The sequence below is a fragment of the Apodemus sylvaticus genome, chromosome 16 (assembly GCF_947179515.1).
Source record: "Apodemus sylvaticus chromosome 16, mApoSyl1.1, whole genome shotgun sequence".
In the NCBI taxonomy this organism is placed as follows: Eukaryota; Metazoa; Chordata; class Mammalia; order Rodentia; family Muridae; genus Apodemus; species Apodemus sylvaticus.
The window spans coordinates 35,257,729-35,283,449 of record NC_067487.1 but is presented as its reverse complement, the minus strand read 5'-3'; the positions used below and the strand labels follow the sequence as shown (position 1 = coordinate 35,283,449).

Below are 25,721 nucleotides of genomic sequence, written 5' to 3'. Positions count from 1 at the left end.
AATTCCAATTCAATTCTTCACAGAAATAGAGCAATTCTCAAATTCATCTAGAATAACAAAAAGCCTAGCATAGCAAAAACCATTCTCAACAATAAAAGGAATTAGGGGTTTGATGACTGTATATGGGATGGATCCTTACATGGGGCAGTCTTTAGATGGCCTTTCCTCCAGTCTCTGCTCCACATTTGATCACTGTATTTGTTCCCATGAGTATTCTGTTCCCCTTTCTAAGAAGGACCAAAGGACCCACATTTTGGTCTTCTTGAGCTTCATGTGATCTGTGAATTGTATCTTGGGTATTCTGAACATTTGGGCTAATATCTATCAGTGAGTGCATGTTCTTTTGTGGTTGGAATGATATTTTCACTCAGGATGATATTTTCGAGTTCCATCCATTTGCCTAAGAGTTTCATGAAGTCATTGTTTTTAATAGCCGAGTAGTACTCCATTGTGTAAATGTACCACATTTTCTGTATTCCTCTGTTGAGGGACATTTAGGTTGTTCCAAGCTTCTGGCTATTATAATAAGACTGCTATGAACATAGTGGAGCATCTGTCCTTATTACATTTTGGATATATGCCCAGGAATGGTATAGCTGGCTCCTCAGGTAATAGTGTGCCCAATTTTCTGAGAAACTGCCAGACTGATTTCCAGAGTGTTTGTTCCAGCTTGCAGTCCCACCACAATGGAGGAGAGTGTTCCTCTCTTCACATCCTCGCCAACATCTGCTGTCACCTGAGTTTTTGATCTTAGCTATTCTGACTGGTGTGAGGTGGAGTCTCAGGATTGGGAGTTGGGGGGACTAGGAAAGGGGATAACATTTGAAATGTAAGTAAAATGCCCAATAAAAAATGCAAAAGAAAAAGAAAAAAGAACTTATGAGGGAATCACCATCCCTGACCTGAGGCTATAAAACAGAGCAATAGTGATTTAAAAAACAAAAAACAAAAAACTACCTGGTATTGGTACAGAGACAGGCAGGTAGATCAGTGGAATAGAATTAAAGACCCAGAAATAAACCTATACACCTATGGTCACTTCTTTGACAAAGCCAAAACCATCCAGTGGATAAAAAGGAGGACAGCATTTTCAACAAATGGTGCAAGTTCAAATGGCGATCAGCATGTTGAAGAATGCAAATTGATCCATTCTTATCTCCGTGTACAAAGCTCAAGTCCAAGGAGATCAAGGACCTCCACATAAAAGCAGATACACTGAATCTAGTAGAAGAAAAAGTGTGGCAACTTTTCTTGACCAGAAGACCAATGGCTCAAGCTCTAAGATCAGCAATTGACAAATGGGACCTCATAAAACGGAAAAGCTTCTGTAAGGCAAAAGACGCTCTCAATAGAACAAAAAAACAACCCACAGATTGGGAAAAGATCTTTACCAACCCTACTATAGAGGACTAATATCCAAAATATACAAAGAACTCAAAAAGTTAGACTCCAGAGTACCGAATAACCCTATTAAAAATGGAGTACAGAGCTAAAAAGAATTCTCAACCAAGAAATCATGAATGGCTGAGAAGCACTTAAAGAAATGTCCAACATCTTTAGTCATCAGGGAAATGCTAATCAAAATGACCCTGAGATTACACCTCACACCAATCAGAATGGCTAAGATCAAAAACGAAGGTGACAGCAGATGCTCTCGAGGATGTGGAGAAAGAGGAACACACCTCCATTGCTGGTGGGACTGCAAGCTGGTAAAACCACTTTGAAAATCAATCTGGCGGTTCCTCAGAGAATTGGAAATAGTTCTACCTGAAGACCCAGCTATACTGCTCTTGGGCAAATACCCAAAAGGTGCTCCAACATACAAGGACACGTGTTCTGCTATGTTTCTGGCAACCTTATTTATAATAGCCAGAAGCTGGAAACAATCCAGATGTCCATCAACAGAAGAATGGATACATGTGGTACATTTACATAATGAAGTACTACTTAGCTAGCAAAACAATGACTTCATGAAACTTGCAAGCAAATTGATGGATCTAGAAAATATCCTAGGTGAGGTAACCCAGACACAAAAGGATACACATAGTATGTACTCACTAATAAGTGGATGGATATTAGCCCAAACAAGCTCAGAATACTCATGATAAACCCCACAAACCATATGGAGTTTAAGAATTATGACCAATGTAGATGCTTCAATCCTACATAGAACAGGGAACAAAACAATCATAGGAGGTAGAGGGAGGGAGGGAAAGAGGAAGGGAGAAAAAGGGCAGGATCTAGCATTGGAAGGGATAGAAGTACAGAACATCAGGAAATTGAATAGAAACATGTAGCAGTGGGGGTGGGGATCTGAAGGTAGCCACTAGAAAGTCCCAGATGCAAGAGGCTCCCGGAACCCAATGGTGATGACTTTAGCTGAAATCCAACAAAGGAGAGATACAATCTGTAAAGACCACCCACAGATAGGCCTTGACTCCAGGTGAAGGATGAGGCCACCCACACATGGGTGCTGTCAGGAGAAGACATGTCTTTTAGGCAAAAATCTATTAATAATGAAATTATTTAGCCGGGCAGTGGTGGCACACGCCTGTAATCCCAGCACTCTGGGAGGCAGAGGCATGCGGATTTCTGAGTTTGAGGCCAGTCTGGTCTACAGAGTGAGTTCCAGGATAGCCAGTGCTATACAGAGAAAACCCTGTCTCGGGAAAACAAAAAAACAAAAACAAAAAAAAACCAAATCCAAATAATGAAATTATTTTAAATGTCATCTGTGGATTTCTGATGCTTTTGAAGACCAAGTATATCTGAACTGTTAAACCTTGACTACTCTTAGGTATTTCTAGCTGAATAATAATGATAGTACCTTATTATAATTAAATCAGAATCTAATATAACTGTGAGTTTACTATCTGGTCCTTAACTTGCATTACCTAATCATCCTGAACAGTTTGTAATAGCAGCTATCACAAGGACTGGGTCAAAGCCTTGTATTCTTTTTGTTTGTTTATTTGTTTGTTTTTTCAAGACAGTTTCTCTGTGTAGCCCTGGCTGTCCTGTAACTCGCTCTGTAGACCAGGCTGGCCTTGAACTCAGAAATCTGCCTGCCTCTGCCTCCCAAGGACTGGGATTACAGGCGTGCACCACCACCGCCCGGCAGCCTTGTATTCTTAAATGAGTTGCATAGGCACAATGCCTGTCTAAGCATAACAATATTAATTTCAAATTTTGTATCAATATACAAAAATTTATACCAATGAAAACCTTATTCCTGTATCAATATATAAATTCTGTACCAATGTAAGGAATTATAACTTCAAGTTTGTATCAAATACTAAGATTTCTACCAATGTAAGATTATAGCTATACAATGCTTTTAGAATAATGTTAGTTATCCATCCCATATATCTAATTTTCTATATCATCACTCTATCCCCCTTTTCCCTTTAACTCCCTTCTTTTTGCCTTGGAAGGAAAGGATAGAGGAGAGGAGAGGAAAGACAGAAATCTCCAAGTGTAAGATCCCTAGTTTCCTCCCTGTTCAAAATTATGGCCATTTCCAAATTATCCCTTAAAATGACAACCTATTTCTAATTTATAAAATGATCATAACCAATGGATTGGGAAGGTTGACTCTCCACAACTCCTTCCTGCTGAATTGGGCTGATGAACATTTTTAAGAAGTGGGGAGGGGTAGGAAAATTGAAAAAAATTGTTAGACTTAAGAAAGCTAGCTTTAGAATCTGTTATCCAGTCTTTGTATACTTAGAAGGCTCAGGGCTTGACTGAAGTTCTGACTGGATCTGTCTGAAAGGCTGGATGAACCTAGTCCATCTGCAACCAGCAGCTCTGAAGCTCTTCTGGAAGCACGTCTCTGGAAACAGCATGAGGAGACAGGGAGCTGGAACAGCAGCTCTTTTCAGCGTCCATGCAGATGAATCTTGTCAGAGATGTACAACCTGCAATATATGAATCTTACATCCAAAATTTTAGTACTGTAAGATATTTGTATGGATTGTGCGAAGTGCACAGATCTAACAGTTAAGGATGAATTTTTGTTCCTTATTTGAGCAGGTAAAAGACAAGTATCCTTTTTATGAGTTAATTTGATCAATAACCAATTGTGATAAATCTTCATGCCATGTGAAAGATTCCATGACCAACAAGATTTATTGTCTAATTTTAGTTGAAGTTTTGGCTAGAGACATTTTTATGTCTAAGCCTTACAGGGCTGTTCCCTCATGGAAGAATCAGAAAATCAGGTTACCTGTCCTGTTTATCTTCTTGAATTTTTCTTTTCTGTCTTTAGCCAAGTGAGATCATGGATCTGAGAGGAAAACCTACTACCCCTGATTTACTAGATCGGCAATGATTCCCAACTACATTCTAGAAATTACATCCATGTGGCATAATGGACCATGCCACCAGACAAAAAACTAGTAAGGTAGAGCAGATTCAGGAACCCTGGCAATGCACATAATTGAGTAGGGTAGGCGGCGTTTAAATCTATTCTCGACCATGTTCCTGTCCTGGAACACCATGACACCCCATTGAGAGGACTGTGACAGTCACATAGGGACACCTAACCTCCTTCTACATGCAGATGAGGCATTCTTAACATCTCAGAGCCAGTAGGAAGTATCTACCTCTAGATCCCACCCCACCCCCAAGTGTTTATAAGGTCCTATCCACAAGGAATAAAGTGCACAAGTTATTTCGTGAAAGATGGTCTGAGATTGCCTGTCTTTGAGTTGTAACACTTTGGGCTGGAGAGATGACTCAGCAGTTAAGAGCACTCACTGACTGCTCTTCCAGAGGTCCTGAGTTCAATTCCCAGGAACCACATGGTGGCTCACAACCGTCTGTAATGGAATCTGATACACACTCTTCTGGTGTGTGTATGAAGACAGCTATAAATAAAAATTTTTTAAAAGTTGTAACACTTCAGGGAAGAGTTTTCATTCCCAAAGTTTTCTTCACTGGTCCCTGACCTGGCCCAAACAGCCTCTCCCTGCTTGGTGGGCCCTAGTTTGTCCCCTAACTGTCTGCTGCATCTCATTTCAGGGGCAGCAGCAGTCTCAGAAGAGGCCCATCAGCCTGCCTTGCTCTGGCTTCCCTCAGAATTATAACACTTTGGTTGTTCTGGCCATGCCCAAGCCCTTTTTGCTCCTTCCAGCCAGGCAAAGGATTCCCTGCTGGTTGCATCCCAGTATGCACACTGTAGAAGTATCTCCAGTAGAGAACCCTTCCGAAAGCCACAGCTAGTTACAATTCAGAGACCAACTGATCACAAAGCACCAATGAACACATCTACATCATAATTCCAACACTGAAGGCTCAAAGAATGTTACAGAAGAGGAAGCAGAAAGATAAAAAGGACCAGAGGACTAGGAAGTGTACTGTGAAAGTATGCTATCTATAGATGATGGGGAAGCTGTACCATGACACCTCCACAGTATCGCTGCCTAAACAAGACCTGACCTCCTGAATGGGAGGGGTTGAAGGGAGGAACAAATGGGAAGGGAGAAGATGATATAATTATATTTTAAATCAAATTTAAAAATTCAAAAAGTAAATTAATATATAGAAATAACAGTAGAATGGCCAAAACAGTTTTCAAATGTAAAAATAAACTTGAGCATTGGGATAATTCTTTTTGTACACTGTGTGAAACTGTTTCTCTGTTCTTCCCCACCTGCCTAAGGCACTTTCTGATTGGATTAATAAAGAGCTAAATGGCCAAGAGCTGAGCAGGAGAGGCTAGGCAGGACTCCCCAGCAGAGAGAGAAACTCTGGGAAAGACTCAGACTTCAGAGATTCGCCAGCCAGACACGGAAGAAGTCATATGTATGAAATTGAGGAGAGGTAATGACCCTTGTGGCAGAATGTAGATTAGAATAAACCAATTAATTTATGAGTGAAAGGACTGAGTTAACCAGTGCCAGGCTGACTCCATGACAGGCTACAAACTGGCAACTGGGGAGAGTAGGCCTAAGTTTCTGTTTCCCAGAAATGAGTACCCGGATTCAGGAACCCATGGTCAGCCAATCACAGCTGTGGGCAGTCAATCAGAGGACATCTTGTCATCTGGCCTGAGGTAAGTATAGGTAGCTAGAATGCCTAAGCAACCCCCTGGGAAGTCTCCAGAGCCTAACCAATTATAGAAGCAGACTCCTAGAGATGGAGCTAACCAACCAAGGTAAAAACCCTTCCTGAAATTCCCCTGACATAAAAGCTTGGCCTCTGTATGAGTCCCCCAGAGGTCTCCCTTCCCAAATGGGCAGACACCTGCATGCAGGAAATTCAGCTGAATCAATGCTCTTCACTCTGACATCCGATGCGAGTCTGGGAAATCATTATTTGGCAATTCTTGGACCCTAACAGTTGGGAACAAGCATAAACTAAGGCCTAAAGCATTCATATTAATAAAAGATCGCTGTGGGATTATTCAGGAGCTGGTGCTTCAGAGACAGTCCAGTAGTACTTGAGGTCTGGAGAGATGGCTCAGCAGTAAAGCCTGCATACTGCTTTTACCAAAGACCTAGGTTCAGTTTCCAGCACCCAAATTTCATTGCTCACAACTGCCTGCAGCCCCAGGTTCTAGGGATCCAGTGCTCTCTTCCGGCCTCGCAGACACGTGGCATGCAAACTCATGCAGGTACATGAACAAAAAAGTAAACTCGAGCGAGCATATATCAATTTTAGTATTTTCTTACAAAGCTACATCAATTTGTTGGTGGTGGCGGCACATGCCTTTAATCCCATTACTCGGGAGGCATAGGCAGGCAGATCTCTTGAGTTGGAAGCCAGCCTGATCTACAGAATGAGTTCCAGAATAGCCAGGGCTACACAGAAAAACCATATCTTGAAAAAACAAACAAAAAACAGCACTCTTGTCGAGGCAACATTGTAAGAACAGACATATTAATGGAGCAGAGTAGATACATATGTGAAAAATTGATTTACAAGGGCAGTGCCCAGTTCAAGGAGAGAGGAATCGTCAACAGATAGTGCTAGAGCAATGGTAATAAAAAACGGTATTGGCATCAAATAGACAGGTTGATCAATGGAATTGAAGACTCAGAAGTAAATCCATACACTTTTGGATAGATTGTAGGAGCAAAAGGGATCAAGGACACCGTAAGAAAACCCACAGAGTCAACTAACCTGGGCTCATAGGGGCTCACAGAGACCGAGCTGCCAACCGGGAAGCATGCATGGGACTGACCTGGGCCCTCTGCATATATGTTATAGTAGTATCATTTGTCATCTTGTGGGGCTCCTAACAGTGGGAGCAGGGGCTGTGTGACTCTGTTGCCTACTTTTGGAACCCTTTCTTCCTTCTGGGCTGCCTTGTTCAACTTTAATAGTAAGAGGAGGTGCCTAGTCTTATTAAACCTGATATGCCATGATCAGACGATTTCCATGGGAGACCTGCCCTTTTCTGAAGTGAAATGGCGGCGGGGACAGAGAGGAGGGAGGGCAAACTGTGGTTGGATGTAAAAATAAATAAATGAATGAATAAGAATTGTTGATTTTATGCATTTACCCAGTCATTGACTGGATGACTTAGTTATATTTAGTTTTTCTGAGTTTCTTGTAGGTTTGCCCCTGTTGCATAGATTTGGAAAAATTCTCACTCATTCTTTTTAGTTATTTAATTTACATGAATGCACAGTAGCTGTCTTCAGTCACACGAGAAGAGGGCATTGCCTCTCATTACAGATGGTTGTGAGCCACCATGTGGTTGATGGGAATTGAACTCAGAACCTCTGGACGAGCAGTGCTCTTAACCTCTGAGCCATCTCTCCAGCCCTTTTATTCATTCTTTAGGCTGTCTTTTCACTCTACAGATTGTTTTCTTTGCTGTGAAGATTTTAACTTATGACACCCATTTGTCCAATCCTGCAATTTGGAGCTCTGTCTTCCCCCATTACTTGGCAATTTCATTCTGATCACCTTCATTTATGTATATAATTTAGGAAACATCTTCTGTCTTCGGTTTTCAGATGACCCTTCAAATTGTCATTAATTCTAGTTGTCCCCATATTCCCAATGGATCCCCATCCGATCCTCCTGCTTCAGTCTGTCCTTTTGCCCATCCACACCCCTACCCATCCATAACTCTATTCTGTTTTCTCTTTCCAGGGAGATCTGTGTAGTGTGTAATTTTATAAGCACGCTCTTTTTCGAGAGCTCTGCCTGGGCTCCCTCAACCTCTTGTGGTTAACTCAGCCAAGCTGCCAATGTCGGCTCTGGCTTTGCCCTTTCTCCTGCCCACCTTAGTCACCATGGATGGAAGACACCAGACAGCCTTAATATTTTAAAAGTAGCCAGATAACTCAATGGCTGGGCAAAGAATATCCTGCCCTATTCTCCTTGGCCACCACAACAGAGACTACAAACTATAGATGCTTCTGAGATATACATGTCTGCTGCCTCCTCCGATCTACTGCCTGCTCTCAATCTCAATTTCTCTCCCTCTCCAACTCTTCTTGTCGGCCCTGAAAGCCCACCTTTCTCTTTGCCCAGTAATTGGCTTCCACCTCTTTTATTGACACAATCATAAACCAATTATGGAACCAGATTTTAGTATCAGTTTCTCCCTTACAGATCTGACCCTTCCCTCCAGTTCCTTACTCTATATCTAACCTCTGTGGTCCTGTGGATTGAGCTACCCATCTTTTCCTGTTGATTTTTTTTTTATCCTGCTACCTTACTGAAACCATTTATCAGACCTAAGAGGTTTCTGATGGTGTTCATTTTATATGCTAATAGAGATAATCTCATCTATTAGTAGGGGTTCTCTAGAGAAACAGAACTGATTGAACGAATTTATATATATGAAAATGAAATTTATTAGAGTGGTCCAATTTAAACGCTGTAGTCCAATTATTCCAACAATGGCTGACTCCTGTCAGAGAGTTTGAGAATCCAATATCAGTTCAGTCCATGAGGCTAAGACCTCTCAGCTTGTTTTCGGTATATGCCAGAATCATAAAGAAGAAGGTTCCAGTACCGATGAGTGAATCAACTTGCCAAAGAGTTCATTGCCTGAGGGCAAGCCAGCAAAGAGCAAGTGCTTCCTTCCTCCTTGTTCTTTATAGACTACCATCAGACAGTCCGGCCCAGATGTATCACAGGTCTTCAAATAACCTGGATTCAGGGAGACCGTCCAAGCTCAAATGATCCAATCCAGAAAAATCCCTTACAAGAGATACCTAGAAGCTTAGGTTTTGGTTAGTTGAGATGTAGTCAAGCAAGAATAGACATCATGCTTGATTCCTTTTCTATTTCTATCTTTCTTTCTATCTTTGTTGCTCCAGCTAAGACTTTGAGCATTACATCAAAGAAGAACAGAGACAGTGAGTACATTTGTCTCATTCCTTACTGTTGAGAAAATGATCTTTTTTAAAATTTAATATGTTAGATATGTATAGATAGATATCATGAAGAGATGATGAACTTTCTTCTTTTTTGCCCTTTCTGCATGTCTTTTTCTTTTTAAAGATTTATTTATTATTATATGTAAGTACACTGTAGCTGTCTTTAGACATCCCAGAAGAGGGCGTCATATTTTATTACAGATGGTTGTGAGCCACCATGTGGTTGCTGGGATTTGAACTCAGGACCTCTGGCCGAGCAGTCGGTGCTCTTAACCGCTGAGTCATCTCTGCAGCCCTGCATGTCTTGAAATAATCGTATTATTTCTGTCCCCAACTCTACTTACATGCTATGTTATATTCTTTGATCCGTACATTGTTGAGCCATCTTTGTACCCATGGGATGAACACAACTCAGTCATAGTATTTGAGCTTTTTTTTTTTTTTCCCTGAGACAGGGTTTCTCTGTATAGCCTTGGCTGTCCTGGAACTTACTCTGTTGACCAGGCTGGCCTCGAACTCAGAAATCTGCCTGCCTCTGCCTCCCAGAGTGCTGGGATTACAGGCGTGCACCACTACCGCCCGGCTGTATTTGAGCTTTTAGATGTGTTGTTGGACTCAGTCTACACATATTTTATTAAGAAAATTCACACCTATGTTCACCGGGGAAATTGCTTTATAGGAATTTTTGCTGTGATTATCTGGGTTTGAATCACAATAATGTTTGCTTCATAAAATGAGCTTAGTAGTGTTCCTTTCCTTTATGGGCTGGTTTAAGGAGGATTGGCATTCACTCTTCTTTCCAGATCTCCCTTTTTTATATTAGGATACTCCTTATTACAACTTCAATATCATTGCTTGTTATATATTTAAGTGGTTTATGTCTTCTTGACATATATGTTTAGGACCTTACTAACTTCTTCTAGATCTTCTGTCTTTTTGGAATGTAGCTTTCAAAGTCTTCTCTACTGGTCCTCTGGATTTCAGTGGGATATGACATTTTTGTCCTGTTTCAGGCTGGCCTCTGTGTTAGGGAAAGGGAAAGACTGCAAGTAGCTGTGGGTATCAAACACACCCTTTGAGAAAGTTAAAAGCTAAAACATCTCCAGTGGGTTTATCTCACTAGTGTTTATCCCTGGACTAAAAATTCTGCAGTATGAACAAGAGACTGGAAGCTCATCTTTGGGGAGAGAGCTTAATCAGGAGCTCCAGATGGCTTCTCACTGCACTTCCCTAGCCAATTCCTGCTGAATGAATGTTAAGAGTCCAGTTTAATTGTGGAGCTGTGGTGGTACGCACCTGTAATCCCAGCACTTGGGAGGCAGGTAGATTTCTGAGTTCAAGGCCAGCCTGGTCTACAGAGTGAGTTCCAGGACAGCCAGGGTTACACAGAGAAACCCTGTCTTGGAAAACAAACAAACAAACAAACAAACAAAAAACCAACAACCAAACCAGTTTAATAAGGCCTATTCCTGTCCTCTCTGCTGGGTATCACAAGCTTCTAATTTGGTGATTTTTTTTTTTTTGCTTTTTTTTTTTTAATATTTTTATTTTCTATATTCTTTGTTTACATTCCAAATGATTTCCCCTTTCCCGGATCCCTCCTCCCCATATGTCCCATAAACCTTCTTCTCTCCATCCCTTCTCCAATCACCTCCCTCCTTTTTCTCTGTCCTTATATTCCCTTCCCATGCTAGATTAATCCTTTCCAGGATCAGGACCCTCTCCATACTTCCTCATGGGAGTCATTTGTTATGCAATTTGTGCCTTGGGTATTTAGAGCTTCTGGGCTAATCAATATCCACTTATCAGAGATTGCATTCCATGTGTATTCTTTTGTGATTGGGTTACCTCACTTAGGATGATATTTTCCAGATCAAACCATTTGCCTAAAAATCTTGTGAATTCATTGTATCTAATTGCTGAGTAGGATTTTTTTTGTTTTGTTTTGTGTTTTGAGACAGGGTTTCTCTGTGTAGCCCTGGTTTCCTGGAATTCATTTTGTAGACCAGACTGGCCTTGAACTCAGAAATCTGCCTGCCTCTGCCTCCCAAGTGCTGCGATTACAGGCGTGCGCCACCACCGCCCGGCTCGTTGGTGGTGTTTTATCTATCTGCTACTAATTTTTTGTTTACCTGACTTCTTTTTACTCTCTCTTTTTTTTTCTATCAATTTCCTGTCAACTGGTTGCTTACCCCACTTCTTGACCTATATTGAGTTTATTTAATATCTTACAATAAACAGAAAGGTGTTGCATTAGAGCTGAGCCACACCACAGTTAGAGACAGTTTTCTCCAGTAAATAACACAAGCTCCATGTTCACAGTGTGATCAAATATCCTACAACATGTATGAAAGGAAATGTTAATTAATTTTTTAAATTTACATTGTCAATTGATGTCACTTACAGAAAAGTACTCAAACTACAGGATGCATTAGTCTCTGAGTGGTGTGTGAATAGGAATAGCCCCCATAGGTTCACATATTTGAATGCTTTGCCACCTGGGAGTGGATCTTCTTTGAAAGGTTAGAAGGATTAGGAGGTGTGACCTTGCTGGAGTAGGTACAGCCTTGTTGGAGAAAGTGTATCAATGGATGGTGGTGGACTTTGAGGCTTCAAAAATCCATGCCGGGCTAGAGAGATGGCTCAGTGGTTAAGAGAACTGACTGCTCTTCCTGAGGTCCTGAGTTCAAATCCCAGCAACTACGTGGTGACTCGCAATCATCTGTAATGAGATCTGATGCCCTCTTCTGGTGTGTCAGAAGACAGCAGGATGTAGCTCTCAGATACGTCACTAGCACCAGGCCAGCATGACACCATGCCCTTTGCCAAGAGGATAATGGAGTAAGTCTCTGAAATTGTAATTAAACACCTAATTAAATGCTTTTTTGATGAGAGTTGCCTTGGTCATGGTGTCTCTTCACAGTAATAGAACAGTAATAGAACAGTGACGAAGACAGTAAGTGAACACACCTATTAACCATTGTTGGGGAATTCTGCTTTTAAGGTCTCGGTCACTCATGTCCAAATGACTCTCCCAGCTCTGCACAAAATGGAGGACACCTCTTAGTTCCTTGTCCATCACCATGTCTGCTTGCATGCCACCATGTTTCTTGCCATGACTAAAGTTCTTAATCTGCAAGCCAGCCCCAATTAAATGTTTTCTTTTATTTAAAAAAAAAAAAAAGCAGGACTCCCTTTCTTTTCAGGGGTTCCCTTTCTCTACCTGATCTTGTCTGGAGAGTGTCCCTGAACACAGGTGCCTGACCTTGTCTAAAAAATGACCTTGTGCAGAGTTCTTTTCATAACTCGTACACAAGTCCCTCTCCAGCTTCCTGCCTGTGTGATAATTAGGTACCTTGTTACAATTGATTAACCCTTTCCACCCATATCCCCCAAAGCCCTCACATACCCTATTCCTGGAGTAATAAAGTACAATTGTCTCACTGCGGGGATCTGCGGATGTCCTTCTGTCATACAGACATCCAGTACCTGCTTGCTGCTTCTGCTCCCTTTGCCCTAGAGGAGCCAACCCTGAGAAGAAAGGGGACCCACAAACCACCGATTAAAATGTAGAGCTAAAACTAGAGAGACGGCTCAACAGTTACGAGCACTGATTATTCTTCCAGAAGACCTGGAATCTACTCCCTGCACCCTCATGGAGGCTATATTCATAACTGTCTATAATTTGAGTTCTAGGGGATACCACGCCTTCCTCTGGCCCTCACAGGCATCAGGCATTCACACTATACAGACATACAAACAAACAACCACACAGAGAAAAAAATTGTGTGTGTGTGTGTACATCTCATACACAAACTTGGGTTCAACTCTCAGCACCACCAAAAGAAATTACACGTGCATGTGTGTGTGAGCATGCACACATGTGTGTGATGTATTTATCTCCAAGGCTGGGGGAGTATGTAAGTATGGCTCAGTCAGAAAAGGACTTTGCAAGCATGAGGATGTGAATTCAGTCTCTAACACTGACAGAGAAAGGTGACTATGGTGATTCTCTTTTATTCCCAGTGTGGGGAAGCTAGAGACAGGATTCCTTGGGCGCCTTGGCCATCCAGTCAGACTTAATAGTTGACCTCCAGGCCAATGAGAGAGTCAGAATAATTCATATTATTAAAAAGCCCAACTAACCAAAGCCATCTACAGATTTAATGCAACCTCATTAAAATACTAGCTACATTCTTCACACAACTCCTAAAATTTATACGGGAGCAAAAGAGATCCTTGATAGCCAAGTTCATGTTGAGCAACAAGAGCAAAGCTTAAGGCTTCGTGATCCCTAATTTCAAGACACACACAGAACCATAGTAACAAAACACTGTACTGGCGTAAAAAGTCAAACACACAGATCAGCGGGGCACCCTGGAGCTCAGAAGCAACCCCATTCGTTTACAGCCAATTGATTCTTGACAAAGGTGCCAAAATCATACATAAGGCAGATTCTTCATCAAATGCTGCTAGGAAAATGATCTTTACTGCAGATCAACCACCATCTCAAGCAATACCCCAAGCACTATCAACGATGGCTTGGTGGGCTTCCTGCCAAGCCTCTGAGTTGAACTGGAATCCACATGGGGGAGGGAGAGTAATCATTGCTAGAATTTGTCCCCTGACCCTCACAAATGAGCCATAGATGTGTGCCTCTACACAAATAAACGTGAAGAACAAACTCAAAATGAGTCAGTTGTTCATGTAATACTTAAAACTCTAAAACAAAAACAAGAAAACATATGGGGAAAATACTTAAAGACATTTCTGTAAATAATGCTTTTTTTTTTTTTTTTGGATAGAATTCCGAATGCATAGGAAGTAAAATTTAAAAAACGGCAAGTGGAAGTACATTAAACTTTTTTTTTTTTTTTTTTTTTTTTTTTTTTTTTTTTTGCATAGGAAAGAAGACAAAACTCAATTTACAGGATGGAAAAGTTACTTGCTAGGTATTTATCTAACAGAGGTCTAATATCCAGACTCTATAAAGAGCTAAACAAACAAACAAACAAACAAAAGGGAACTATTTGTTTTAAGTAGTAATAGAGTAAATAAACAGAAAAATAAAAATCTGTACAAATGAAAAACATCAGGAAAATGTATTTGTTTAATATTTTCACTAATGGATGTCTGTCAACCTTTTTCTTATAGGTCTATGAAGGGCACTTTTAGGGAGTTTTAAGGTGTTTGTTAGTTTTGTTTTTACTTGTTATTTTAGGAGTATTCTGCCTACAGGTATTTATGTGAACTACCTTTGTGCCTGGTGCCCATAGAAGCCAGAAAAGGGCGTGAGTTCCCCTGGAACTGGAGTTACCCCTATGCTAGGTTATGTCGCCATTCAGGTGCTGGGAATCTCTACAAAGGCAACAATCGCTCATTGCAGCGCAGATGGAAGTGTTGGTTCTTAAGGCATTCTCTGGGCAAAGCTCCACGCAGAGCCCGGAAACTCAAAGGGAAGCCAGGGATGGACGGAGAGAGCGGGAGGGCAGGACAAACTGGGTGGAGGAAGCCCACCCTGGCAGGATGGTAGTGCTCTCCCAGGACGCGGGCGAGAGCGGGCGACGCCGAGGAGGGGGCGCGGGGAGCCGCTCGGTGCCCGCCCACCGGGCGGCAGGAGCATGCGCAGTGGGGCGCCCCGCCCACGCGTCTCCTGGACACGGCTCTGGGGAGTCCAGCGCGGCCTCCTCGCCTCTTTCCAGGGCGCAGCGCTTTCGCAGGCTCTGCTGGCCTCGGCGGGAGGTGACGGCCTTGGAACCTTCCCTAGGGGCTCGGTCCCCGCGCCTCCCGACTCCCAGGGTCTCCCATCTAGCTGAGGGCAAACCTCCGTTTTCCTCGCGGCCGCCCGCCGTCCCGCCCCGGTCCTCCCTGGCTTCGCAGGCGCCCTCTCCCCGCCGCGGCCCCCCACACCTCCACCGGGGACCTTCGGGCTGGACGAGGGAACTTCTGAGGAGACCCCAGCCGACCACAGGGCAGCGAGGGATGGACGCGGGCTCCTAGCATCCTCCGTGGCAGAAGCCCCAGGACGTCAGTGATTTTCTTGAAATTGCATGCTCCGATTTGTTTGAAATAAAGGTACCCTTTCCCCGTGCCCCTAGACTGGAGATTACTCCCGTCGTATATTTTTGCGCGATAGAGCGAATTTTTATTATTATTATCAATTCTTCCATCTGCGGTGCCTGTTGTGTGGTGCTTGGTCTCTATCCAGTAGCATCAGTGTTTTGAGTGGCTTTGCAGTATGCGTCAGAAAATGGTGTTTGCTGCATCCCAGGAGGTGATTTTTAGAATTCTAAGTGAAGGAGGTTGTACGTGATTGTGTAGGGCACCGAACCCAAATCTTGAAGTGGTTTGTTATCTTTTTATCTTTTACATTTTACTTGCCAAAATATAATTCTGTATATTTCCAAACAAATCCTTTGCATAAATCTTTTAAGTTTATCTTTCATATCTAGAAGTAAGGGCCCATTAAACAAAAAAACGTAATACAATTAATCCCTCAGAACCAAAACTAACAAGTTGCTGTCTCTAGTACATCTATTAGAACAGTCACCAGTAGAATCTGATGATGTTTAACTGAACTGGGCAGGGTTTTCTCCTGATGTCTTTTATTGATTTGCATTTATATAAAAGCTGTAAAAATAATATAATTAAATATGTATTTTATTTAGGTTAACCAGTTCTCTATGGTTTGCCATACTTTATTTTTCTCTTTACATGTTTGTATATATAGTATTTAGGAACTATTAACTACCTAGAAATCGTTTTTGGTTTGAGGATGATTGCATGTATTAGACATTCTTATATTCACTTGTCCTATTCAGGACAATGCACATTTCCAGTAATGCCATCAAATTTGGGAAATTTAGTATTGAATAAGATAGCACTTTTTTTTTGTTTTCTGATGCAGGATAAAATGCTGCATTTGGCTGCCTTGGGCAATGAAATCATCTTTCATTTGGAACTCCTGAGCTTTTGTTTCTGCACTGACACTGGTTAGCTAGTTTCTTATCAATTCATCACAAACTAGAATCATTTGGCAAGAACCTAAGTTGAAAAAAAAAATCGCACCCCCCTCCCCCAGCACCACCCTTGCCGAGATTGAAATGTGGCCAAGCCTGTGGGGGTGCTTTCTTGATTGAGGATTGGTGGGAGAGGCCTCAGCTCACCCTTGGGCTGGTGGGCCTGGGGTGTGAAAGAAAGGCTGAGCAAGGTACAAGTCAGTGAGCAGCACTGATGAACCTCACACACCAAACCAGTGCCTAGCTGCAAACCGTACCGCAGCTCCTCTTTTCATTTTGAGACAGGGTCGGGCTGGCCATGAATTCAGTCTGGGCACAGAGAAGCCTTGAGCTTTAGTCTTCCTGCCTCAGCCTCTGAGGTAGCTGCAACTTCATGTGCAACGACAGGACTGGCTAGGTTTCTTCAGGCGAGCTAGTCTGGGCTTGCACACAGCTGTGTGGGCTGATGGCAGCTTGCTTTCCCTGGTGAGAGGAGCTTCTAAATGCTTACTCCAGAGATTTCCTTTCTCACCTTTTGTGACTTAGCCTTGGACATTCAGAGTGTCACATCCATTGTACTTTCTTGGCCAAAGTAATCGCACAGTCTACCTTAATGTCAAGGGAATAGTCAGAGCCGTAGCAAAGTCAGAGGAGGAGCAGGAGGCTAGGGAGTTTGCCCTTCTTAACTAAAATATAGTCAGCTATACTGCAGCTCTGCAGAGAGGCAGATCATATGGAAACTTTATGGTCCCTGTCTAAGAAGTAACGTGTTAAGAAAGCAAATATATTTTGCCTCTGTTCAGGATGTGGATGACATGCAGAATGCAGTTTCTTACCTTAAGAAGAGAATTATCGGGGCTGGAGAAGATGGCTCAGCAGTTATGAGAACTGGCTGTTCTTTGAGAGGACCTGGGTTCAATTTCCAGAACCCACATGGCAGCTTCCAACTGTAACTCCAGCTCCAGGAGATCTAACAGCCTCACACAGACGTACATGCAGCAAAGACACCAATTCACATAAATTCACCAATTCATTTTTTTTAAAAAAAGAATTTTTATGGTCTGTTAGAAGTTCTTGAACTTCTAAATTAACATGTTCAGTGTTATCATTTGAATTTCAGATGTTTCCCACGGCAACTTTGCTTGCTTGCTTACTTCCGTCCCCAGCTTGCGATGCTGCTTTGGACGGTTCTGGAAACTTGAGGCGTTTGGTCGGGTTAGAGGACATAGGTCACTAGGGATGCACCTTTGAAGGTTATGCCTGGTTGACCATCCCTGCTCCCTCTGCTTTCTTTCCCTTGTGAGGTGAAGACCCTTCTTCCCTGTGCAGACACCCAGGTGTGAGTCTCGCCTTCTGAAACAAACCCACAGGGAATCTTTCGTTCCTTACTTAGGTGGTTTTCCTCCGTTATGTTGTCAGTGTTGAGAAAACTAACCTATCGTTCTCTGAAAATATTACAGGCTATTTATTATTGCTGTTATTTCTCACAGGATCTTGTGACTGGCTTTGCTTGATTGGTCGTTTGTATCTCAACAAGCATGGAGATGAGATTAGAAGTTTTGACGTCAACAAGTATCAAGCAGAAAAAACCCTGGCCCAGAGTATCCTGGTTAGGTCAAGTGAGTTTTCCTTTATTCATAAACTAGGGGTTTTATATATGTTAAATATGTGCTTTTCCTTGTAAGATATAGGAATAGTCTGTGGCCTCAAAAAACAGCAATGAGGTGTGTGTGTATGTGTTAAAGTTATAAGGTACAAGTTAGCATTTTCAGAAAATGTGTGTGGATATGGTAGGTGGGTGTGTCAAAGTTATAATGCGTAAGTTAGCATTTTCAGAAGATTGAATCCTCTAGGTGAAAGCTTTTATTTTCAATTTTTTCTTCATATCAAGGGAGTACTGAATTTCTTACACTTGCACTACCAAAACAGTGGAGTGTTTTTTAATATTGTGTCTTTCATGAGTGTGCTATAAAGCAACCTCAGAGCTGGATAGGAGAGGTGGGCCATAAGGCATTCATAATCCAGGAATGCCATTCATAAAACATGGTATAGCACTCACACCTTAGAGTGGGCAAACCTACAGAGTTTCCTTCTGATTATATTGGTCATTGACATAAACATTCAAATTTTCAGTGAGAAATTCTACCCTTAATTAACTTGCCTGTAATGGGAGTTCTCTACTTTAAAAAAAATTTTTTTAATGTTCTGTGTATAAGTGTTTTCCTTTCATGTATGTAAGTACATTACATGCATGGTTGGTTCCCACACAGGACAGAAGAGGGGTACAGTTGTGAGCTGCACACAGGTGCTGGGAATCAAATCCTACCTGGAAGAATAGCAAGGACTCTTAACCACTGAGCCATCCTCTAGCCCAGGGGCTTTTAACTTTTCTACTCATCAGAGTCCTCTGGACAGGTGAAATTTATTCAGCCATAAAGGAAGAATTTTGAAGGATTGTGTATGGAGCTAGAGATCATCCTATGGTAAACAAGAGAAGCCTGACACGGAAAGATAAGCCCTGTGTGCATTTTCTCAAAATGTGAAAAATATGCATTTTAAAAATAAATACACATATGATGTGAAAGTAGGAAGGGGACCCTGTGGGAGGAAAACGGGGTCCAGGGGAGGAAGGAGGGGTCCAAGGGGTGTAGTTATGACAAAAGGTGATGGAAAGGGAGAAAAATAAATATGCTATGCCTTTTTTCATAGTTCACTTAAACTCTATATGTATGTGCATACAAGACAAAAATGGAAGGAGAGTGAGTTCTTGGAGGTAGGACGGGGACAAGGGAGGTTAATGGGCCAGTATGAGCAAAATATGTGATAAGTATGTTTAAAAAGGTTGTAATGAAACAATTTTGAAATAATTTTTACACTAAAATAATAAAAACAGATTGCTGAGTCCCATAGCATTTCCAGCTCAGGAAGTCTGGGCTTGGTAATGTACATTTTTCTGTTTGCTTGTTTCATTTTTTTGTTTTTTCGAAACAGGGTTTCTCAGTGTATAGCCCTGGCTGTCCTGGAACTCACTCTGTAGACCAGGCAGGCCTCAAACTTAGAAATCTGCTTGCCTCTGCCTCCCAAGTGCTAGGATTAAAGGTGTGTGTCACCACTGCCCATGCTTCTTTTTTTTTTAATGCTTAGAATGTTTTAAAACTTTGTTTTAGGTATATGAGTGTTTTGTTTGCATGTATGCCTGCATACCAGAAGAAAGCATCAGACTCCATGAGAATTCCATGAGACTACAGTTATGATGGTTGTGAGCCACCATGTGGGTGGTGTGAATTGAATCAGGACCTCAGGAAGAGCAGCTGGTGCTTTTACCCACTGAGCCATCTCTCCAACTCTGCCAATTTGTGTTTTTAACAGGTTCTGAGGTGTCATTGCTGCTGTTGGCTCCACAAACTTCAACAAAAGTACTGTACTTTTTCTAGACAACAAAAGTGATTGGAGTCATAGCTTATGGATTCCCAGAGCTGTATGCATCTTAATCTAATCAAACAGTATACAAACTTGTCCATACAAACGTTCACATACTTAGGACATTAATTTGGCTAATGCCCCTAGAGTGTTAACCTTTAAAGAACTTTAAATGATCACCTGACCCAATAATTTTAGCAAGAGGTATTTTATTATCAGTTACTTGGTTTGTAGTCCTGGAGTCATGACCCCATGCGTGCTGGACAAGCACTCCAGTCACAGAGTGACACCCCAACCCAAGTCTTAAACAGGATGGAAAATGCTTAGATTTTAGGTTAATGTTTCCTTTAGATTTGTGGTATAAATTATTCTTGTTCTTAAATGTTACTTTGTTTTCTTTCTAGAGTAACTTATATAGACAAGATCATGTAGACAAGACACTCTCGGGGTCACCTGAGAGCTTCACATGGTATTTTTTCCTCTTAGGAAAATGAAGCTGTTTTTCTTTTGGATGAGAAATTCATAAATGAAATTAATTTGCTGTCAGGAAGAACAAAGAAGAAAATTCCCAGTCTGCAGCCTTTGTTGAAGGATGTTGTTTTCCTGGCAACGTCTACTAATGGTTAAGTAATACTGACATGTTCAGAGGCTAGCTTACTGTGCTTTTAAAGAAAACAAAGTGAATGGTGATGTTAACATTGGTTTTGCTTTTGAACAGATGTGTGGCTGTCTGGGGTCCTTAGTACAGGAGAGCTGTTCCTGTGGAACAAAGATCAGGATTGTTTGAAAAAAATACAAGTCACTGAAAAGCCTAAAGAAGTAATTAAAGCTACAGTAGGTAGGGATTTTTAAATTTTTGTTTGATAGGAAAAAGTCTATGGAATTTTTTCATTTTGGATAACTACATCTGTTCATGGGCTTGTGCATGTCTGTTTCTGTCTGTATACTGTATGTTCTGAAATGCTTTGCACCTAATTCAGCTCAAAGGAGAAAACCTGGCATGCCTGACACTGCAGTGATAACAAATTCCTACTGTCACATAATACTGCAGGTTTTATGGTACAGGTCTGTAATCCCAGCAGTTCAGGAGACTGAGGCGGGAGGACCAGAAGGCTAAGTATTGCTTGTCCCTCAGATTGAGCTGAAGGTCAACTTGAGTGCAGACCCTCTCAGGGAAGGTGAAAAGAACTTTAGTTGTGGGTCTCAGTGTTCTAGCGCATGCCCAGTGTGCACAAGGCAAAGGTTCAGTTCCTAGGACATTATCATTAATGCCAGGCACAGAATGCATGCTTTTAAATCCCAGCATTTGGGAGGCAGAGGCAGGCAGAACTCTGAGTTTGAGGCCAGCCTGGTCTAAATAGTAAGTTCCAGGATAACCAGGGCTACAAAGAGAAATTGTCTCAAAAAACAAACAAAAAGTAGTAAATGTGATTGTTGTTTGTACTGCTATTTCTAATGCTTTGGTTATGACATCGAGTGTAAACAGCTTGGGTTTTTACTACAAGGGTAGCTAACTTGGCCAGGCTAGCATTCGGGAGGCTGAAGTCGAGGGTCACAGTGAGCTGGAGGCCAACAGATTGAGACCCTAGTTCATGAAAGCCAAAAAGCGAAAAATCAGATTTCAAAAGTTTAATTTTTCTGTTTTATTTTGTGTTAATTAGCAAGCTCTTCAAGACTATACTTATATGTAGCTGAAAATGGGAAAAGAATTCTGCTTATTACATCTTCTGGCTGCATACTTCTGTGGGAATATTTGGAATTGAAGAATATCCTATCTTCTAAAAGCCTTTCTCTGATGGGTCAGTGGTCCCAGATTGTGCCTGAAGAAGCAGTTTTATTACCTTCCACTAAAGATAAAGAAGCTGTAGTGGACGCTGTTTTTGTACAAAGCGAGGTAAAATCCCAGTGATGCATTGTGGGGTAGAGCTCTGGGCTTTAAGAACTGGTGCTGTGAGAGAAGCTGTTTACTCAGGGCTATTACTGCTTGTCACCTGTCAGAGTAGGTGCGAGAGTACTGTTTGGAACGATGATTTTAAAAAATGGTTCCAAATTAAAATTCCCATTCTCCTAGTCATAATAGGACCTGTAGTGAGCCTGTGGTGCCCACGGTGGTACATGTATGCAGTCCCAGCCTGTGGTGCCCACGGTGGTAATGTGTGCAGTCCCAGCCTGTGGTGCCCACGGTGGTACATGTGTGCAGTCCCAGCCTGTGGTGCCCACGGTGGTAATGTGTGCAGTCCCAGCCTGTGGTGCCCACGGTGGTACATGTGTGCAGTCCCAGCCTGTGGTGCCCACGGTGGTGATGTGTGCAGTCCCAGCCTGTGGTGCCCAAGGTGGTACATGTGTGCAGTCCCAGCCTGTGGTGCCCAAGGTGGTACATGTGTGCAGTCCCAGCCTGTGGTGCCCAAGGTGGTACATGTGTGCAGTCCCAGCCTGTGGTGCCCAAGGTAGTACATGTGTGCAGTCCCAGCCTGTGGTGCCCAAGGTGGTACATGTGTGCAGTCCCAGCCTGTGGTGCCCACGGTGGTACATGTGTGCAGTCCCAGCCTGTGGTGCCCAAGGTGGTACATGTGTGCAGTCCCAGCCTGTGGTGCCCACGGTGGTACATGTGTGCAGTCCCAGCCTGTGGTGCCTAAGATGGTACATGTGTGCAGTCCCAGCCTGTGGTGCCCACGGTGGTACATGTGTGCAGTCCCAGCCTGTGGTGCCCACGGTGGTACATGTGTGCAGTCCTAGCCTGTGGTGTCCAAGGTGGTACATGTGTGCAGTCCCAGCCTGTGGTGCCCAAGGTGGTACATTTGTGCAGTCCCAGCCTGTGGTGCCCACGGTGGTACATGTGTGCAGTCCCAGCCTGTGGTGCCCACGGTGGTACATGTGTGCAGTCCCAGCACTTGGGAGGCCGGCATGGACAGGGAGCATGGTAAGGCAGACCTGTAGTGCAGGCGTCTGGGAGGCAGAGGTGCAAGGATTTCCCCAAACTTGAGCCACCCTGGGCTGCGTATTGAGCTCCAGGCTATCTTGGCTATATAGTAAGGCCTTGTCATAAACAACCAAGTTAAAAGAAAGCATGTTTTATAAGTTAATAAGTTAGAACTGATGATGTTAAATAGGTCAGTAAATTCTCAGGATATAGTAGATTCATTCTTTAAAATAAAAATTTTAAGTGGTTTCAATTTGTCTCTGTATGAACTTTCATCTATTACCTAACCCTCTTTTGTTAGAAATTGTAGTTTGAAGTCAGGCTTGGTGGTACGTGACTATAATCTCAGCTTTATGGAAACGGAAGCAAGATGATTGATCAGTTCAGATCAGCCTGGGCTCTGTGACAGCCTCTCTTTAAAATAAAAGCAGGGTGATGGTGGTGCAGCCTTTAATCCCAGCACTCGGTAGGCAGAGGCAGGTAGATCTCTTGAGTTCAAGGCCAGCCTGGTCTACAAAGTGAGTTCCAGGACAGCCATAGCTGTTACACAGAGAAACCCTATCTTGAAAAACAAAACAAAACAAAACAAAAATTGCATTTTGAAATTTTATTAGTCCTTCCCAGTAAGGTGATGCTCTAATATAATTAATATAAACTTTAAAAGAAGGGAATAATTTTACAGCAACCTTCCCAGCAACAGCAGATGGCAGTATATACTTTTAAACTAGTATTTGTACATATCTATGAAGCGGCATATAGTGCTTCTATACATTTATATATTATAGTTAAATCTGGGTAATGAGCATTTCCATGCCTTCAAGCATTGAATACATTAATATGTTAGGAATTTTAATCTTTGAGTCACTTGGATGATATTGATATTATCTTATATTTTATATTATCAATCATAATATAGATAATATGGTCAGCATTTGGCCTACTGTGCTATTGAAAAACCAGTACAGATTCCTTTACTTTGGTTTCTTTTATTGGACTGGAATGTAAACAATATGCTCAAGGCCCTGGGTTTTCTCCCCAGCCCCAAAAGAGCTCTTCCCTAGCCTTAGGCTGATTTCCCATTTGGGCCTTGCTTCTGGGAAAAGAAAAATAATATAGCCTTAAGCTTACTGTTAAAAATGAAATATAAGCTGGGACCTAATATTTTCCATTTATAGGAGACATTTTGATATGTCAATTTATTTTCAGAATAATTTTATACTAAATTACTAAATTCATCTACAGTTACTTGGCGACTGCTGCCTGTGCTCCTTTACTTTTTATTCTGGAGAATGCTTGAAGTTAACATTTCTGGCCATTCACTGGTATGAGAATATATTTACATCTGTAAGGTGAGGTAAATATTTCCCTTTCTCTTATTTTCCACTTTTAAACTAGTGTTGTCATTTTTGACCAGCATGTATTTAGGTTTTTAGATCTTCATTTCGGTTTTTCTGGCTTTGTAGATCTTCCTGTCCACCTTTCACTTTTCTACATTTAATCTAGACAGTTTCTCTTGCTTTTATTCCTTTTCCTAGATAGGAGAACATGGCATGGTTTGTGGTGGTATATTTGTCTTGATACAATAAAAATAATTACTTTGAAATGAGTTGAAATTTAAAGGGGGTAAAAATATTTGGATTTACGTTGTACCTTCGAAATGCTCAGCTATTTTGTTTTATTCTGTGTTTTTGGACAAAGTCTTACTTTGTAGCCATGGCTTTCCTGGAATTCTGTGTGAAACATGTGGATGCAGAGAGATCCTCTTGTTTTTACACAGTAAATGCTGGAGCCGTCAGGCCTCTCCAAGAGGTTTTTATTTTTTAATATTTAAAAAAATTAATAATAGTTTGTATCTTTGTAATAATATTTTGTAATCATAAAACAGAGCAAAGTATATTAAAGGCTTATAATTCCTATATAATATTTGGAAAAATAATGTGACTTTTATGAGTTCTTTGTTAACAGTACATTGTTAGTAAAGTAAAACAGTTAAGTTTGTAAGTAGGTGAGTAAATTTATACATCTATCTAATTATCTCTCAGAACAAATGTGGGAAATTGACATAATCTAAAAAGGTCTGATTTCCCTACTTTTTTCTCAGTTTTTAAACTAATGCACATTAGTTGCATAACAATAAGTTCCTTCATCCATTTCTCTTGCTCGTGTTCATGCCCCTGGGATCCTTTCTTAGCCCTCCTCCCTGTTGTGATGATTCCAATAAAATCTTTTCTGTTTCATAAAAATGTTTAAACATTTAGTTGAAACAGGTATATTTATTATGGAACATAACTCTGTTTACAGTGCTCTAACACCAAACTAGATTTGACAGACAGCTACTAAACAGTCACTAATGTGTATATTTCCATGTCTGGAAGTATAGGTATACTCTTTTATTTTTTTGTTATCAACTTCAAAATTATTGTATGAACTTGGCATGTTCTCATAATGTCTGTGGCCTCTGTCACTTGGGAGGCTGAGGAAGAAGGCTCACTCGATCCCAGGAGTTCAAAGTTCATATATTGAGACCTCATCTCGAAAACAAAATATACACACATCAAAAATAAGTAAATACAATTGTTAAAGCTTGCTGTCACATGTCATTACTTTGTTAGGCCATTGCTGTTCCGTGTTCACTGGGCACAGCAGGAATGTCTCGTGTGCAGTCTGATTCCTAAGTGTGCTCCACTAAAGTCAAGAGGAGCTCTGATCTCTGCCTTCTCAAGGGACGGCCTTGCCCTGGCAGTGACTCTTAATCAGAAAGACCCAACGGTCAGTAATACCTCTGTCCTTACTCCTACTTCATGTTTTAAAATTGATTGTTTCAGTTCATTGTGTTTTGGTAAAGTTATATAAGTTAGCTGTCAAAATTTTCGAAAGTAGTTCTGGAGGCAGAGACAGGCAGATCTCAGTTCAAGGCCAGCCTGGTCTACAGAGTGAGTTTCAGGACAAGCCAGAGCTACAAGGAGAAACCCTGTCTCAAAAAACCAAAAAGAAAGAAACAAAAAAACTTCTCTTGGTGGAGACTACCTGTAATCC

General features: G+C 41.7%; 1 protein-coding gene across 1 annotated transcript in view; it reads left to right on the top strand.

The window, feature by feature from the left end:
• The first annotated feature begins 15,047 nt into the window (after positions 1–15,047).
• The window catches only part of Cplane1 (ciliogenesis and planar polarity effector complex subunit 1), an 86,120-nt gene continuing 75,446 nt past the window's right edge, over positions 15,048–25,721 (top strand). The window contains exons 1-7 of the mRNA XM_052159843.1: positions 15,048–15,422; positions 17,836–17,964; positions 20,252–20,387; positions 20,484–20,603; positions 21,427–21,659; positions 23,928–24,034; positions 25,298–25,454. Of these exons, the coding sequence (XP_052015803.1) occupies positions 17,884–17,964; positions 20,252–20,387; positions 20,484–20,603; positions 21,427–21,659; positions 23,928–24,034; positions 25,298–25,454 (834 nt within the window). The 5' untranslated portion in view covers positions 15,048–15,422; positions 17,836–17,883. The remainder of the gene's footprint in view (positions 15,423–17,835; positions 17,965–20,251; positions 20,388–20,483; positions 20,604–21,426; positions 21,660–23,927; positions 24,035–25,297; positions 25,455–25,721) is intronic.